Raw genomic sequence first — 18,091 nt, forward strand, 5'->3', positions numbered from 1 at the left:
CATGAAATGCCAATGAGCAAGCCGCCTTTCCTTAAAATGGATTACTTTGAAAGGAATTTTAGTTTCTTTTAAGGAAAAGGAGAAATGATTATCAGGTAATTATCAGAAAACCACTCAACCAGCAAGTGGCTGGGTGGTTTCACAGCAAACATCAAGCCAAAACATATGCTTACATCTATCTAACAACTGAGCCATTTGACTACTACAAGGATATGTGAGCAAAATAAGAATCCAATTATCCAATGTTGACTTCCTTGCAAAGTTTATGCCTTATTTTATGAAAATGTGTCACTAGAATATGATACTTATCATCGAATATTATCTAATTTACGATTTATTTCGATCGGAATGCACATGGAGTCCCGCGCCATTTTCGTCGACGATGAATATGATCGTGTTTCATGAAGAGATAAGGGGTTTCAATGGTCTTTCAAAGCAATAATTTGATGCAAAAATTTGTAGGAAATAATATGAAGCTGGTTCAAATGGCCATCAACCATTTAAAACACCGAAAATACTCACAAATCCGTCCCGACGACCACGCAGCACCGCGCACGCCACACTACTGGCACAATGCCAAAACTGTTGTCACAGCGGAAATGTTTTTTTTTTCTCGATTGCAATTGTGGAATTATTTATTAAACAGAAGATGATCTTTCCGAAAAACCGACTGATTTCATACACAGATGCATGGAAAATAAAAAAATCCCTGTAAGTTTATTTGTATTGTTTTGTCGATTTTGACATGCTCCTAGTTTGCAGCCATATTTCGATATGTTCTACAGGGAGTTCAGAATTATTTCAGGACCAATCTTTTCCTCATTCATTTTCCCGTCGATCATGAAATTTTTAGAGCGGAACAATTGGTTTCCAGGCGGTCCGAGCGGTTTTCGTGAGAAGGGTGCAAAAATCGGCGTCATTTTTAGAGCCTCGACACCAGCTCAACACAGGACCCTATGGGAGACGGTGAAGTAGCGGGAGCAATAAATAGAGTGCTCTAATTTTAGCTTATTTCCCTGGTGTGTCACCGACTGAGGTACTTAGGTAATTTACAAACGAGCCTCCTAAAATGCGAAAATCATGCTGCTAGACCGGAGGTTGACGAGGGCCGGGAATATTGCGCGCACACTGCACAGCACAGACTGTCAAGCTCGCACGTAACGCGAAACATTAAGATGTCATCAGCGATGAGACCAGACTTGGAAAGTCCAAGCAAAGAATCTAGATGCAATATCTGCTGATCGGCAATGCGGCCGCAAAGGTATCGACATAGTTATCACTAATGCGATCTCCAAGACACCTCACCTCCAGTGCTGTCAAGCAGCAGCAGTGTCGAAAAAAACACGACACGTCACGAAAAGCAGGAAGCGCCGCGCTCAGCCCACGGCTCAGTGGCTGACTGCTCTCGGCGGCGCTGCGAGCGCGAATGACCCGGGCTCGGGTCATGCGGACCTGACGAGCGGGCGGTATGACGCAATCACATGGGCGGCGCTCGCCCTCACCGCGGAGAAAAAACATTATCAGTTGACTTATAATGTTACATTTAAGAACCCCCAAAATTGCAACCTCAATAACGGCACAACGGTTGGGCCGATTGAATTGAAACTCGGTACACAGTTAGGTCTCCATCAGATAATTCATCTGCATGTGTTAAGGTTGGGGTGCTACAGCACGTGCGCACGTGCAGGGGGCGCTCCCAGATCTCGAGAACGGCTGGGCCGATTGCGCTCAAATTTGGTACACGGTTGGGGACCAGTTAGTAGGGTGCCGTGCAAAAGTCAGTTTGGACCCCGCTTGCACGTGCGCACGTGCAGTGTGCCGCTTCCAGATCTCGAGAACGGCTAGGCCGATTGCGCTGAAATTTAGCACATCGCTAAAGACCGGTTAGTAGGGTGCAGTGCACAAGTTAGTTGGAGGTACCCCCTCGCAATTTCGCACGTGCAAGGCCCATCCTCTCGCTCGCTCCGTTAGTCGCCCAAAAGGCGTTTTACTGGTATGTAGTTTTGCCTGATTACGGAGCGAGCGAAGCGAGCGTAGTCTTTCCTTAGATTAACCCGCGCCCTGGTGGGGTCTGTTTATAACGCGACCTGGTGGGGGGGGGCTATTTTTTGCCCCCCCCCCCTCGTATCTCCGAAACTACTGGACGGATCCGCAAAATTCAAACGGCGTTCGAAAGGCCTGTCAAATTTGTTGAGGGAAACCAAATTTCATTGACCTCGGGGTCACCGATGACGTCACAGGTCAGGTCAAAGATGAAATGTTTCACCGTTCACGGGTCTTCTAGGGAATGCGCTATAACACCGAGGAAAACGCATTTTGTCGAGAATCAGCGATAGGGCGTCAGTTGCCTAGTAGATATGTTGCTATTAGAGGTCACTGACAATACCAGGTCACGTCACAGGTTAGGTCACCAAGGGTCACAGGTCAGGTCACATGAGCCCAACTTTACTAAGGTTGTGTGATGCATGTTTTATGGCCAATTTTTCATTTCCAACTCAATGGTGTTGGTTATAAGACTATCAGGTACGGCTTAGGTCACTTTCTGGTGAAGTTCAGGTCAAGGTCAGGTCAAGGTCAGGCCAAAAAAGGTCAAATTTTAAAGTTGATAGTTTTGCATAAAATGGGTATTGATTCGATGCAGCTTGTCACGGGGAGTCTAATGGTGGTCTTTGTTTTGCGCTACGGGGTCTAGAATTGCTAAAGATTGAGTTTGAAAATTTGACGTCATCAATTTTGAACAGTTTTTTCGCTATAACTTCGCCAAAAAAGAGGTATCAATCTCAAATTTGGTATGTGGATGGAAGGCGGTAAGGACTATCACATATATTCCGGTTTTTGCGAAATTCAAAAAACTTTTTGGATTTTTCATTCATTATATCCAAAAAAATTATTTTTTGATTTTTGGGGATCAAAATCCAAAAATTTCAAAAATCCGAGATAGCAGTTTTCTAGCCCTGTCAATTCTACAGCTTTCATGTCCTTATCATTTTTCTGTATTTGCAAAGCTATAGGCCTGACAGCTCTTCCCGCGAAACCCTTTTTTGGGTCGAAAACGGCAGAACATGACGTCACTCTGACGTCATTTCCGGCCAACCTATCATAGCCTTTGGAAAAAAATTTTGGTCACCATGTGTGAAATTGATGTCCGGGAGGGTACTGAAAGTTTGGTGACGATCGGTGCAGCGGTTCTGGAGATATATCGAAAAGTCTGGAGGGGGGGCAAAAAATAGCCCCCCCCCACCAGGTCGCGGGTTAACGGAAATTTCTGAGTATGAGCGGCCGGCCGGCCGGCCGGCCGTGCGGACGCTTTTGCGAGGCTTATATCTCAGCAACCACTTGACCGATTTACATGCGGTAAATTTTGTAGGGTAGCTTCATTCCTTCTACCAAGTATTGGACTATTCCCGATGCATGTGGGTGACCCCTTATGCACGTGCCACGTGCAAAATGAAGAGGTGTCAGTTCTGTAATTGTTGCAATATCTCGGTAACTACTTGGCCGATGGCGCTCAAAGTTGGCATGTAGGTAAGCACCCACTAGGCACTGCATATCCATGTGCCAGAGTTGGGGTGCTGCTGCACGTGCGCACGTGCAGGGGTCGTTTCCAGATCTCGAGAACGGCTGGACCGATGGCGCTCAAATTTGGTACACAGTTAGGGATCGGTTAGTAGGGTACCGTGCACAAGTCAGTTGGGACCCATTTTGCACGTGCGCACGTGCAGGGTGCCGCTTCCAGATCTCGAGAATGGCTGGGCCGATTGTGCTCAAATTTGGCACATTGCTGGAGACCAGTTAGTAGGGTGCCGTGTACACAAGTCAGTTAGAGGTACCCCCTCGCAATTTCGCACGTGCAAGGCCCACCCTCTCGCTCGCTCCGTTAGTCGCCCCAGAAGGCGTTATACTGGTTACGGAGCGAGCGAAGCAAGCGGAGTCTTTCCTTAGATTAACGGAAATTTCTGAGTATGAGCGGCCGGCCGGCCGGCCGTGCGGACGCTTTTGCTAGGCTTATATCTCAGCAACCACTTAACAGATTTACATGCGGTAAATTTTGTAGGGTAGCGTCATTCCTTCTACCAAGTATTGGACTATTCCCGATGCATGTGGGTGACCCCTTATGCACGTGCCACGTGCAAAACGAAGAGGTGTCAGTTTTGTAATTGTTGCAATATCTCGGTAACTACTTGGCCGATTGCGCTGAAAGTTGGCATGTCGGTAGGCACCCACTAGGCACTGCATATCCATGTGCCAGAGTTGGGGTGCTGGTGCACGTGCGCACGTGCAGGGGTCGTTTCCAGATCTCGAGAACGGCTGTACCGATGGCGCTCAAATTTGGTACACGGTTAGGGACCAGTTAGTAGGGTGCCGTGCACAAGTCAGTTGGGACCCATTTTGCACGTGCGCACGTGCAGGGTGCCGCTCCCAGATCTCGAGAACGGCTGGGCCGATTGTGCTCAAATTTGGCACATCGCTAGAAACCGGTCAGTAGGGTGCCGTGCACAAGTCAGTTGGGACCTATTTTGCACGTGCGCACGTGCAGGGTGCCGCTCCCAGATCTCGAGAACGGCTGGGCCGATTGTGCTCAAATTTGGCACATCGCTAGAAACCGGTCAGTAGGGTGCCGTGCACAAGTCAGTTGGAGGTACCCCCTCGAAATTTCGCACGTGCAAGACTCACCCCCTCGCTCGCTCCGTTAGTCGCCCCAAAAGGCGTTATACTGGTTTTAACCCTCGCCCTGGCAGGGGGGGGGGTCGATGCGACCCCCCCTAAGGTTTTTCGAAGAGCCAAATTTGGCACAGCCTATGGGGCAACCTTTTTACATATGACCTGAAAAATTCAGGTCCGGGTGACCTTGGGTCAGGTCACCAGGTCAGAAAAACCGGTACAAGGTCATGGTCAAATTTCAATTTTCTTTTTGCACCTGTCCAACTCACAGTTTTTGACTGATTTCCTTCAAACTTTCAGGATGTGCTAAGTTCACCGAGTTGTATAACATATAGTTCGGGTTTTTTGAGTTCACTGACCTGAGGTCAGTTAGAGGTCATTACGTCGTAATGTTAAGCCTATGGGAAAATACTAAATTCGGAAAATACTGGTGATATCCGCTTCGTTCTATCACTTTTGTGCTTTGAAACCACAGTACATAACAGCAGGTCACTTGGTGCTTCTTTTTTTGGTGTACTTATCCATGGGTCAGGTCAAATGAGGTCAACTGAGGTCAAATCACGTTTTTGCCAATAACTTGGCACATATTGACGCTAGAGCTTAAAAAATGGTGTCATTGTGTTCCTTGTGATCAGCCGAATCGAATGATATGCAATATGATGCAATTTGGTTAACTTGAACTTAATTAATTAATTAAAACTTAAAACTTAAAAATTAAGAAAAACTTTAAGTACACTTAAGCAAGCTAAAAAGTATATTATTCGACGCGCCTTGGCGTGCTGAGTTCACTGGTGCTTTTCTTTTTGCTCTATCTTAAATAGATCAAAAGTTATAAGCGAAAAACTTTTGACCTGTTTTTAGCGAAATTTTGACATTTATACCCCCCAAAACCCCCCTAAATATTGACCTAGAGCAACCAAATTTGCACAGGGGCGAGAACTCCAGGGGGCCCACCTACCTACCAAATTTGGTGTTTCTAGGTGCCATAGGAGCCAATCGCGAGGGGGGGGGTCGCATCGACCCCCCCCCCCCCCTGCCAGGCCGTGTTATGAAAAATGCCCTGCCAGGGCGAGGGTTAAGTTGTAGCCCAGCTGTCTAGAAATGTCTACGCATATTTTTGTAGGGTTGTATGGCCCAAAAATAAACTGGCGTGCAGTAATCGATAAAGTGGTAGAACTTGACCGATTGCGAAATCTGTTATCCAGTAACTTTTCCAGTAACTATATCCCCGCGGCATGTTTCATGTCTGCCTTAATATGGTCTCTGCTTCGTGATTGCGGCCGCCGTGAGTTGAAGAGATAGTGATGACCCTATCCGCAGTTTATGCAGGTTACGGTGTCGTAACCGGAGTTACTATCCCTCATACCGTCGGCACAGCCTCTGGTTGGCGCGGCCTCACCGGCTTACTCACTGGGGAAGTGCGGACGGCAGAGTGTTGTGGGCCGCCGCGCTGGTCGCTGACCGTTCGTCGCTGACCACTGTCCGGTGGTGACCGCCGGTGGCCGCTGCCCCCGGCCCCGTTTCTCCACGTCTCTGTCTGACCGTCTGCTGTGGGGAGTGAGAGTGTCGTCAGTGAGCGCAGACGGCAGCGGCAGTCAGTTCCTCTGTCTGGCGGTGACCGCCGACGGCTGCCTCTCTCTCCGCTCGATCGGCGTGCCCCGCCCCGCGCCCCCGGCGGCGGCCGCCCCGCCCCCAGAGGCCGGCCGACCCGCCGCTCCCCGGCCAGTGTGCAGCGGTGGCTGCCGAGCGACGGCGGCGCTTCCGAGGAACCGGCAGACTCACCAGGGATTTCGTGACTGGCGTGAGCCGACCGGTAGTGGCGGCTGATTCGTGCTGGCGTGTGCATGGACTTCTGAGGTTCGTAGGGAGTGCCAGCCTTGGTGATATCTTCACTCGTGTGTGGATTTGGAAGTCTTCTGTGGTCGGCCAAGGTTTGTGGAGGCACTTTGAGGTGCTCTGAAGTCTGTCAAAGTTTCTCTCGATTAGCGAACGATTGACATTTAATGGACATTTGAAGATCTACAACCTTGGTAGGCCGCTCGCTAATAATCAGTGTTAGTCTACGTCATCCGCTATCGCCTTGGTCAGCTGGAATCGGTGTGGACTACTCTGATCTACCAAAGCAACTGTGGTCTGCCTGCCTGGGCCAAGTGCGACAGAAATTCAACTTGTGTCTTCCTGAAGCCTGTGTAGCCACTGGATACCATCGGTCGCCATGGTAAGTGAAGTTCATTGGGTACAGGGCCCCACCCTTCGTCGTGACATGTCAATAAAGGCGGGTGAGACGAATGACACGGTGGCACGCGGTACTCGCACCTGTGCAACGGACTGGGCGAGGCAAGAACTGGGCGGGGCGTGGTAGATTCGCTACCACTCACACTTGTGTTCGTCACGACGCACCAACGGAGCTGGGGATCCGCTAGCTCGGCATAAGTGTCCCAAAGCATCCAACGCCAGCCTTCTAAAGGACGCCGGAGCACACCGGGGTCCAGGAACCATCGTTCAGGAACCATCGCTCAGGAACCACGGTTCAGAAACCAGTGTCCGAGAACCAGCTCTGATGCATATGTAGTCTCGGACAGCCTGGGGCAGACACTACCGGCCACAGACGGCATGGTAATTGACGTATCAAACATTCAAATGTGATGCCAGTCTGTTTAAACGCGGGCGTGGGTCCTAGGGTTTTGAGCTAGGTTCTGTCACGCGGTTTGACGAACGGTTGTCGTGTGACCTCGATTGGTGGCGTGACGGTTTTCCAAATTATGATGCAGCGACGGGTGTTGACGGGGCTGTGTGTCGATTGATGACAAGTTGTTGATTGTCCGTCTGGTCACGTCGAGGTAACCAACTAGCTGTTATCGCTAGAGAGCTGTGAGAAAGACGTGACATTTGGGACGCTACTCGAGCTTGTGTGCTTGTCGAAACTAGTCCATTCAATGGCAACGGACATTGCCGGCGCTAATAACATGACCGTCACTGTCAACATCAGTCTGACGGTCTGTCTGAAGGGGATCGATTCCCAGCCATGCCGCCTCCCGTGCTCCTCTCCATTCTGCGCAGTATTCTCAGCCTGGATTTCCCATGCTCGGATGGTGTGGGGCCGCGCCTGCCTCGCCTGTCTGACGGAGGGCCTGCTCTGATCGCATTACTGCCCGGTGTGTTCGTGTACCGGCCGGGGCCCGGGTTTCAGGCGGTATTCCAAGTACGGAAACAGAGCCTCTATCCGTCCGCGCAAGACCGGATGTGAAGCGATGGTCGGTCGGTGCGGGGGCGATCCGCCGGCTGTAATCCCTCCTACACGCGGCGGGAATGAGAGACAGCCGCGTCACGCTGACCTAAGGCCAGCGACTGGTGATTGAGAAGGGCCGCAATGCGCGACCGGCGCACTGTCGAGCATTTTTGTCATCCGTGCGGCGTGGTCCCGCCTTTCGCGACACGGCTGGATTGCGACACCCCGCCTCCGTGCTAGCGCTGCAGCTGAGGCCGTCAGTGGTACCGGTTTACCTGTCTATATCGACTCCGGTACGTGTTTGCGTGCGCGTGTGTGCGGCGTGTAGTAAACTTTCGCGGCTTGTCACTCGCCCGCCGCCGGCTGTCAGCCAGCTTCGACGTCGAGTGGTGGCGAACTCGGCGCGCTGCGGCATTTCGACAGCGCCCCGGGGCGTGGCGCAAGCGATTCCACTCGCGGCCAAATCACGGCGCGGCCCGAGCAGAGGCTGTTGATTTGGACGGCGAGCTGCGGCGGGGCGGATCTTTTCCTGGCGCACGTGTGCAGTCCTGCAGCCAGCAGAGGTTCTCACGACCTCTGCAGCCGACAGAGCTGCAACGACGATGTCAGGGACGACGACAGCGTTACCAGGGACAGGGGCGGTTCAGTTCAACACACAGGTGTTGACGTCGGTCGACTAGATGGGCGACCCCGCGGATGCCGGGTTTCCTGACATTGTTCGCGGAACGCCCGGTGATAGAAACCGCGACCTCGCCGCGCACAATGTCGACAGGAATGTTGCAGGGTCGCGCAAGATGTTCGACAGATGATGTCATAAAGCTGCCGCTGTGGTGGTCGCTGCCAGCACGCACTGCAGAAGACACCTGCGCAGCTTGTGGTGTACTAGACTCGAGAGCCTAATGCGTGCGTGCCGCTGCGGCTGATGGGGAAAGGTCGACCTCGGTTTACCGGTAACCGTTTTCCTCACGCTCCTGTAGCGTGGGTGGCCTTTTGCGTCGGACTTTTAGCAGACTTGTGCTCTTTTGCGCACATTGTTTGTGCTTCTTGGAAAGCAAGCATATGTGGGTCGCTTACAGATCCTCTTGGCTGGGGCATACCGTGACTTCAGGGAGCCGGCGAAATTCAAGTAATTGTAGCGTTGCAGTTTGCTGACATGGTTAGTGGTCACTACGTTTTTTTTCATTGCATAGGTTATAACTTCCATGCTTTCGTCACAACTGACTCCGTCGTATTCACGGCTCCATTGCTCAGCAACCATGACGCCACTGCCGGCGTTTCCACAAGCAGCGGCACCCACAGCTTTTGAAGCCATGGAAGCCCCAGCCTCTCCACGACGCCCATGGGCAGCGATCGAACGATGCCGGCCTCGTGTCCAATGTTAGACGGCTCCGCGCCAGGGATGCTGAGCCGGAGGCACCGCGTCGGGCCCGTTACGTCATGAGATCCCGTCTGCCCTGACCCTGCGCCACCCGTACGTGACCGGTGTTCGAAGAAGCCTCCTCTACCCCGGCTCCAGTCGGCCGGTGCCAAGGAAGGTCGCGTGGCAGGGACAAACCGGCAGCGTATGGGAAAAATGGAAAGATAGCGAGCGCAGGTGTTTGGAATGCTGGTTTCGTGTGAGTTTGCTCCGATTCTCGCATGCATTGTTGATTCTCAGCGTTTCGAGTGAAATGGTTCATTCGTTTTGCATTCCTGTGGGGATGTATAACGCAATTACGGAGCTGAACTGTCAAGGGACGGTAAAAGGGCTGTAAAAGCAAATCCTGTTCGATAATCTGTCAAGACGACTGTCTCATTAATCACTGCTTGTGTATTTCTTAACCGCCGGCATTCAGTTAGAGTAGACGGTCCGTCGCCTGATCTTCTCCGATGATGCTCACCTCTATTGGCTGCTCATTGTTGACGAACTTTATCTCCATGCGTCGGTTCCCCAGCAGTCAATCGTAGAGCGGTGCCGTTTCCTTATAGTGCTGGTCGACTGACCCAGGTAGCGCTGTATTTAGCTGTGGAGCTGGCTGGTGTCGTGTATGTGGGCTCCCTGCCGGCGTCGATCGGCAGCCCGGTGGACGGGAGCCGGTCACGAAACGTCGGCCCCTCAGTCACGATGTGTGATGGAGTGTTTCAGACCAGACCAGGCTAGACGGGGATGGTCTGGGACTGTGCTGACTGAGCTGGATTGGTCTGGGTTGGGACGGAGATGGTTCAGGACTGTCATGGTGTGATGTGCATTCAAGTGTCATCGGTAGATTTTCAGGACGGAATAGACTGTATAGGCTCAGCGATTACAGAGCTTGAAACTGGCGGGCTGGACTGGAGGACAGGGTTGGTGGAGTGCCTGCATGTGGACTCTGTTGTAACAGGTGGCAGCCTGACTGGGAGACCTGCTTCAAGTGCGGCTTTTTGTTATCTCGCCCAAAATATCACATCCGGAGCGGCCATTTTATTCCCTATCCCTCTCGGCCACATGGATTCGTACGTTCTGCATTGACCTTCGTTGAGGTTTGTTTGAAAATGATTTAAATTGTCTCCAACCATATTTTTTCCTTTGACTTTCCTTCCTTTCTGCTTTTGCTTGTTTTCCTCATTTATCTTATTCAGACTCTGTTTCCCGCTTTTCTTAGGACATCTGTACGTTGCTAACGAATGCATTTCACTCATTTAGGTACAGTGGAAAGGAAAATGGCAAAATATTTTTTTTCCAAGGAATGCGCAAGTGGCGCCACATTAGAGATGCATTAAAGAACCGGTCATTACGCTGCCATTTTCCTGGTTTGTGAAGTTCTCATGCGCTGCTTTCCGGTATTGTGCATTGATTGTCGAACAGCATGCAATGTTCCGGCGGAAATGCTACTCCTCAAAATAGAAGACTTGTTCGTTTAATGATCAGACGTCCCTGTCTTGCAGTGTTATCCTGAGACAGCCGTGTATCCTGGAACCAGCCTGGAAAATCAGTTCCATATCGCCTACTCATCCATAAGCATCGTAACTTTGATAGACGTATCCCTCTTTCCGCTCGATTTCCTGTATTTGCTGTTGATTGGGTGTTCCTGTGCTGCTCTTATTGTTGCCTTCCTGTGCCACAGAGTGGCTGTTACCCAGCACGGATAGATGTACGGGGGGGGGGGGGGAAGGGTGAGCTAATGAATGGAGCGCACTGCGCTCCATTCATTAGTTATGGATGGGCTTTGTCAAAACATTTTCCTGTCCTGACACTCCCGTTTATGATAAGGATAGTACCTACGTGCCGATTAGTAGAGCGTAGCACGACTCTCCATGGTCTCCCAAATCTTCTGCCAAGGATTTTAAACGACCCATTTACGTCTTGAGATCATATCACCCAGATTATGCTGATAGACCCACAACCTTATGGTGCTGTGTGTCCCACCGCAAAAGCCGTCCACTTTCCACTCAATTATAGCACGTCAGCGTCGTATCGCTTTGTGACGCTGCATATTTACTCTGCGTCTAATTCGCTGACGATCTCCAGAAGCTATTATCCGAGGGTAATGGCGCCGTCAGAAGCTCCGACCGCCCCGGGACGGTAATCCACCTGAACTGCACGTCATGGGGCCCAAAGAGCGCGCCATGTGGCAGAGGAACTCGATCGGGCGATATCTAGGAAGAGTGGGTAAGAGGGAATGCTGCGCGATGCTTGGTATGCCGGGGACCAAGGCCAGTGGTGTCAGCACAGGATCTACATAAGAAGGCTATGACAAGTGCAGGTGTACCAAAATAGTGCGGACAGGGACTGTGGATAAGGGCCGAGTGTGGTGTTTTCATTCTTAAATATCGTGCATTCTTAGCCTCGGGAGGATTGAACATGACGTTATAAATATGAAACTGACAGTGTGGGCCATTCATGCTGCTCAAAACTTTTGGTGTTTAAACGGACACCTCTATCAATCACGATTTTCTTGTTACTCCTGTCCACCGATTTGATTCATGGACCAGCACCTGCACCGAGATACTGCGTGCCTGTTCCCAGCTGAAGAGAGAAGGGAGGAGGGGTGCGCTGACGCCCCTGCTGCCGCTCGTCACCGGATGGCGGGCTTCACCTCTCGCAAATGACGCCGTCGCTGACAAATGATCGGCGGCGGCCGCGGAACAGACTGGGGTGCTAGTTCGCGCGTCGGCCGCCAGGCGGCGGGTCGCGCGGTGGCGGCGCTCGGATCGATGTTAGCTGGAGGCGAGGGTGAGCAGTGCCGAGTCGGCTGCGGCGTGAGAGTGACCCGCCCGGTGCCCGCGCCGTGCTCGCCGTGCTCGCCGTGCTCGGCCTTGCCCCGTGCTGCCCCTGTGAGCCACTGTGTGATTAAAGTGGCCGGTTCTAGACCCAGAACCATGACTGAAGAGGCGCGTACCACCCCGGGCACCAAGCCGACCACGTTTACGTCGTTTCGTAATGTCGAGGACAGTGACCGTCGGGCGCGACGATACGAGCTCGAGGAGCGTCGTCGGCAGGCGGGCCTGCCTCGGTACGGCGGCTCGAGTTTCTCGACGGCCGACCGGCCGGCCGGCGGCGGGCCGACGTACCGTCTGGCTAGTCTGGACCGACTGGCACACCGGCACAAACTGTACGCCTCCGACGCCACCGACCTGAACGGCAGCACCAATGGGGACGCCGAACATGCAGTAAGTGGAAGCCAGTGGGCGGGTCTTGTTATGATTTTAGTATGTCCATTGGTGCCGGATTTTGTCACATGGCGGCTAATTTTGCTCGCTTTTGGAGGCGGCGATGGGCGTTAATCGCTTTAGAGTTACGAATACGAATCTTGACTAGACCAGCGAATGAGGAAACAAACCGACATGACCGGCGTTGTAGCAACAAAACAGGCTACAACAGGAAGGGATCAGGATAACCGGCTACGGCCACATTCTCCCCGAAGTTAGCTCATGACGGAAGTAACACGTTCCGGGGATAAACCCTTCTCACCGCCGGCTCACACGTGAGGCGTGAGAATCTCTGCCGCTCTGCAGGGTCTCACCACCGCCCATTTCCGCGCTGTGTTTAACGTGCGCCTGTGAACCTTCGGTCGCTGGCTTGTTGACCGCCCAGGCCCAGTTATCACACCCGGTACCGGTGTTTTCCTTTCCTCGTGTAGCGGCGAATGGCGGCGGGTGGGCGCAGGAGCTTCGGTCGGTACCTTCCCTCCAGCTTCGGTAGGAGCCCGCGGCCGGGCCGGCCTCGTGAGGTAGCGGCTCATCGGACCCGTTCCGTGCCGTCCCGTCCCTTACCGTGCCGTCCCGGACGGGTGTAGCGTGACGATGGTTTTGGCGATTGTTCCACACCGCGTGCTGTTTCGCCTCATCGGATCGAGTGGGGTTGGAACTGGACGGAGTTATGATGAGTCGACACGACTCAGCTCGACTCGAGTCGTGTCTACCTGAGTCGTCCCGATGGGAATCGAATCGAGCCGTCTTTAGTTAGGCAAAACGTCGTCGATCGGACTCATCGCCAAACCGGCGAAGCGTGGTCGCATGTCCGATACCGCTCCCCATGGCCGTATATGGAGCCAGCGGGCCGTGAAATTCGGGGGCCGCCGGCCGGCGCTGCTGGCGATACTGTTGATACTGAGGGAGGCCGCCGGGCACCGCGCGTGCGTGTGTGTTCGGTCTCCTGACTGTGGAGCACAGAGGGTGATGAAGCTCCCCTCTGTTACGACGGGGCGCGCGGAGGGGCTTCTCCCCCGCGGGAGCGGGGCGCGACTGATCGATGCCAAAGGGACGGGGAGGTCTCTGATGCCAGGAGCACGAACCGTAACCGTGGCCGCTCTCTGATAACGCTGTTGTCATCTGCTCGGCCGTGGGTCATTCTCACCGGTATCGGCCCGGAGAGGTAGCCAAACATCAAACTTATCGGTTGTGTTTCTTTGTAAACTTATCAGTCGCTGTCCTATGTCGATTAATAGCGACATCGTGTCGCCACTAGTGCCACTTTCGTAATCTTCTACCTTCCGCCTCATCCATTATCTGCTATGTTTGACTTTTGTGTGACACTCCCGACTTTCTGGTACCCTGGCACGTGCCAAAGGCGCCACAAACAGGAGAAATAGCAGCGGAGGCGGAACGGAGTTGGGACGGCGGCAGACGGCGGCGAGGGTCCCCTCCGTCTCGGTGGCTATTTCTGCTCGCCTTGCGTCGTTGAGCGGCACGGCGGCGACTTCTGGCGTGTGCCTGTGAATACGGCGCTGTCTGTCCGCGCTTCCTCCGCTCCCCTCTCCCTTCGTGGGTTCGCTTCCCCGGTCACCCTCCGTCCCAGCGGTGCTGTCATGTCACATCTGCAGAGGGTTGGCTGTTCCACGGATATAAAAACGGGTTGACAAAAAATATAGGTATGGATTAAAAAAAACTTCAAAATGTTAGCTGACACGGATGAAATGCGTGGTTGAGGAGATCTCAGTCGATGCGTGATGTGGGTTTACCCTGCATGAACGTTCATGTGCCCGAGCGGAGATAGTTTATGTCACAGGTAACCTTGATGAAGCGGCCGCACCCAGGCGCCGCGGGGCGTGGGTGCGAAATTAGCGGCCGTATCTGCTAGCCGGCACCCCGCGCCCGGCGGGACGAGCGGCGCTGAACAATTTATGTGACTAGCCGGCTGTAAAGTGACGCCAGCCCGGTCGCGCAACGACGCGCCTCTGCTAGATCGCTTCCTCTATACCTGAGTTACCACTGTTACACCGCTTCCTGTTCCCGAGTGACAGCGCCTCGCCTCGCGGGTCGCGCCGCGGCGTTACGGTGTCGTGCTTTTAAATTCATTTGCACGCAAACGTCGCATCGATAAAGACGAGCGCTGCTCCCGGGAGCCAATGTTTGGACAATTGGGGTGAGTTAGGCGCCAGGATGCCGCGTCCATCGTCGTTATTCTGAGTTACTCGGCCGGAGCGCGCGCCGACTCGAGCGGGTCTGTTTGGACGAGCTGGATTCGTACGGTCGCCTGAGGTCAATCTGCGTCAGTTTACTGCGGCGGTGACGTATTTTTATGTCAGTTGTGCAACTGTGTGTCGGTCGATGCCGGTCCAGTTCCGTTGAGACTGGTCTGGTTTCCTCTGTCGGTCTGACCGGGATTTCTGTCGGGAGGCTGAGAGACAGCAGACACGTTGTACGCCGAGCGACCTCGACTCGGTCGAGTCATCTGTTTAGCTGAGCTGTCGGGCCGTTGGGCCTGGCCGTCGCTCCCTGGGCCCGATGTTTAGACCATTCGTCTGAATGAGAGGTCCCCATGGCGTCATTACGCCCCGGCGCGAGTCGAACGGGATAAAGTCCGGCGTTTGGCACCGACTTCGGTCTTCATGACCCCTCGCTAACCCCGAGCTGGGTCAGTGACCCTAGGGACCCACGGTACACGGAATAGTCATATGCTGACTGGTGGGCCTATTTGGGTAGGAGCTGTATTTCTAAATGTTGGCATTGTTGATTTTGGTAGTTATTTATCACTTGCTGGGTTCTATCCCTCCCAATCAGTACACCTAAAACAAGGACGTATCTATAGAAAAGTTTTGATTGGCTCAAGACAAAATCGTTCTGTACGCTGGATGTTTGGCTTTGGTTACTTAGATGCTTCAGTCACTTTTGTTTATCAAACTAGCTTGTCCGTTGAGTACCTACATACGATTTGGTGGAGTGACCTTTGCTATCTGCTATTCGTTAGATCCGTCGTGTCTTCACCGGATTACAGTCAAGTGAATGCTCGAGATATCTTAGATATCGGACATCCTCCGGGATAACCTAGCGGCTCGAGATTCTCATAGTTTTGCTGAGTAGTAGGCGTGTCTCCCAACAAATCCCACCAATGGCTTAAATTTGTTCATTCCGAACACTCACCACTGGATGCATCCAGCGTGACATGTCACAACATCCAGCACACCACATCACGTGCTAGACGTGATGCCAGACCAATGTGACACCCGTGACGATTGCTGCCTCGTCGTGTAATCGTGACTTCACTTTTGTGACGTCCTGCATTGGGAGGCTTGGTGATCTTTATGATACCGATAGACAATGGAACACTGAGCTACTGTGTACAATGATATCTACGTTCCTTGGGAATCGGGATGTTTATGCCGTATTGGTTTGGTTAAAATCTGGTTTCTATCCTCTAGGTTATTACGCTTAGAGGCAATAAAATTGGGTCCTCTTATTTTTTTTTCGGTGTCGTTCGTGCTGCTGATTTTAAGCGTAATAACGCACTTCATTTAGATGTTACCTTGATTATTACAGCTCGGCCTGAATTCATCAAACCACTCTTCTACATCCTAAAACAGCGCCGTCCATTTATAATTGTTCATTCTAAAGTCGGCCTCATGCGCGGAGGTTTTGTGCCCGCCGCGCTCCACCCTTGCGCTGCTGAAGCCCGCTCACGCGCGCGGCGCCGAGCGGGCGGGTGCTGGCCGTGTCGATTCTGTAGCACGTGCTCCGGTGGGCGCCCGACGCCCCCCCCCCTCCCCAGTTCGGCCTCACAGACACGCACGCCTCGGCCGCTCAATGTTCAGGTGTCACGCCTGAGCGACGCAGCCTGTATAGCACCGCACCGCGCCGCCAATAGATGGCAATGTAAGGGCAGGGTGTCTTGCGCGTTGCATTGTGGTCTCTGCTCCCTTCTTAGCTCTCCACGTCCGCCGTCCAGTGATCCTATAGGCGCGTGCAGCTGTGCGTCACTGACCGTCCCAAACTGCTTCCAACCGGCCTAGCCCCAGCCGACCTCCGCCACCAGCCGCTCCCCCCTCATGCTGCTTTTGACTGCCCCCAGCTGGCCTCTGACCGTCCCAGCCGCCCCCGTCGCCAACCGCTAGTCGCCCCCACCCCAGACCGCTTCTGACTACCCCTAGCCGCTACTGGCCGCCCCAGGCGCCCCTGCCCCCAGCCGCTAGTTGCCCCTACCCTCCCGAGCGCTGTTCGGCAGCCGGCTATTTTGTGTGCAGGGTATGACGTATTTCGCGAGCCGACGTCACAGGCGGTGACGTCGGCTCGCGCGTGAGCCGAGCGCCAACGACAAACTAACGGGAACCCTCGGACACCCTCGGGGCATAAACCGCGGAGTAGCATATTGAGCGAGTCTTATAAGGAAAATTCATATATTTTCGTTTCTCAAATAATAATCACGGTGTCTCTTACCTTTTTACATATCATTTAGGCTTACCTAACCCTTCAGTTGCCAAATATCTGCAATTTATTCAAGCGAAGGTATTTTCAGTAAATATCAATGGTATAGACCGAAATCTTTTGAATAAAAACTCCAACCAACAGAAATAAAAATAACTTAATTTGTTCCAACCATTTCCTCCAAATAAACAACATAAAAACCCACTTTTACACACATCATTCATAATAAAGCATACTAACACGCCGCTTTTGACAATTGCGGCGTCGAGTGGCGCGCTGCTAGCGCTCTTTTTCGATCGCAGAGACCCTGCACGCGCGCGAGCACACTACGTCACGTCCGGGGGGCACAGGTATATGCAAAATCGCAGTGACGTAACACTTTTCTCGCTTCTCATTGGTCAATAGCCCGTTGCCGGGGTAACGTGCACGTATGTGAGCGCGGGCAAGAGTACTAGCCGGCCGCCGATCAGGGCTCCGGCCGCTCCTGAGCGCTGTTCGGCAGCCGGCTATTTTGTGTGCAGGGTATGACGTATTTCGCGAGCCGACGTCACCGGCGGTGACGTCGGCTCACGCGCGAGCCGAGCGCCAACGACAAACTAACGGGAACCCTCGGACACCCTCGGGGCATAAACCGCGGAGTAGCATATTGAGCGAGTCTTATAAGGAAAATTCATATATTTTCGTTTCTCAAATGATTATCAGGGTGTCTCTTACCTTTTTACATATCATTTAGGCTTACCTAACACTTCAGTTGCCAAATATCTGCAATTTATTCAAGCGAAGGTATTTTCAGTAAATATCAATGGTATAGACCGAAATCTTTTGAATAAAAACTCCAACCAACAGAAATAAAAATAACTTAATTTATTCCAACCATTTCCTCCAAATAAACAACATAAAAACTCACTTTTACACACATCATTCATAATAAAGCATACTAACACGCCGCTTTTGACAATTGCGGCGTCGAGTGGCGCGCTGCTAGCGCTCTTTTTCGATCGCACAGACCCTGCACGCGCGCGAGCACACTACGTCACGTCCGGGGGGCACAGGTATATGAAAAATCGCAGTGACGTAACACTTTTCTCGCTTCTCATTGGT

General features: G+C 52.7%; 1 protein-coding gene across 26 annotated transcripts in view; it reads left to right on the top strand.

Annotated features, from left to right (window-relative positions):
- LOC122381558 (septin-7-like) overlaps positions 1-18,091 on the top strand; it is a 95,057-nt gene that overhangs the window by 22,825 nt on the left and 54,141 nt on the right. For 3 of the 26 annotated variants that reach the window (XM_043365865.1, XM_043365866.1, XM_043365867.1), the window contains exon 1: positions 12,095-12,520. The exons of 15 other annotated variants lie outside the window; for them this stretch is intronic. In XM_043365865.1, the coding sequence (XP_043221800.1) occupies positions 12,230-12,520 (291 nt within the window). In that variant the 5' untranslated portion in view covers positions 12,095-12,229. Of the gene's footprint in view, positions 1-6,125; positions 6,881-12,090; positions 12,521-18,091 lie in introns of those variants that run through there. 8 more of the 26 variants (XM_043365889.1, XM_043365893.1, XM_043365862.1 and 5 more) reach the window with 6 other exon arrangements.

This window comes from Amphibalanus amphitrite, unplaced genomic scaffold (genome assembly GCF_019059575.1).
Source record: "Amphibalanus amphitrite isolate SeventyFive unplaced genomic scaffold, NRLGWU_Aamphi_draft 000122F_arrow, whole genome shotgun sequence".
Classification (NCBI taxonomy): Eukaryota; Metazoa; Arthropoda; class Thecostraca; order Balanomorpha; family Balanidae; genus Amphibalanus; species Amphibalanus amphitrite.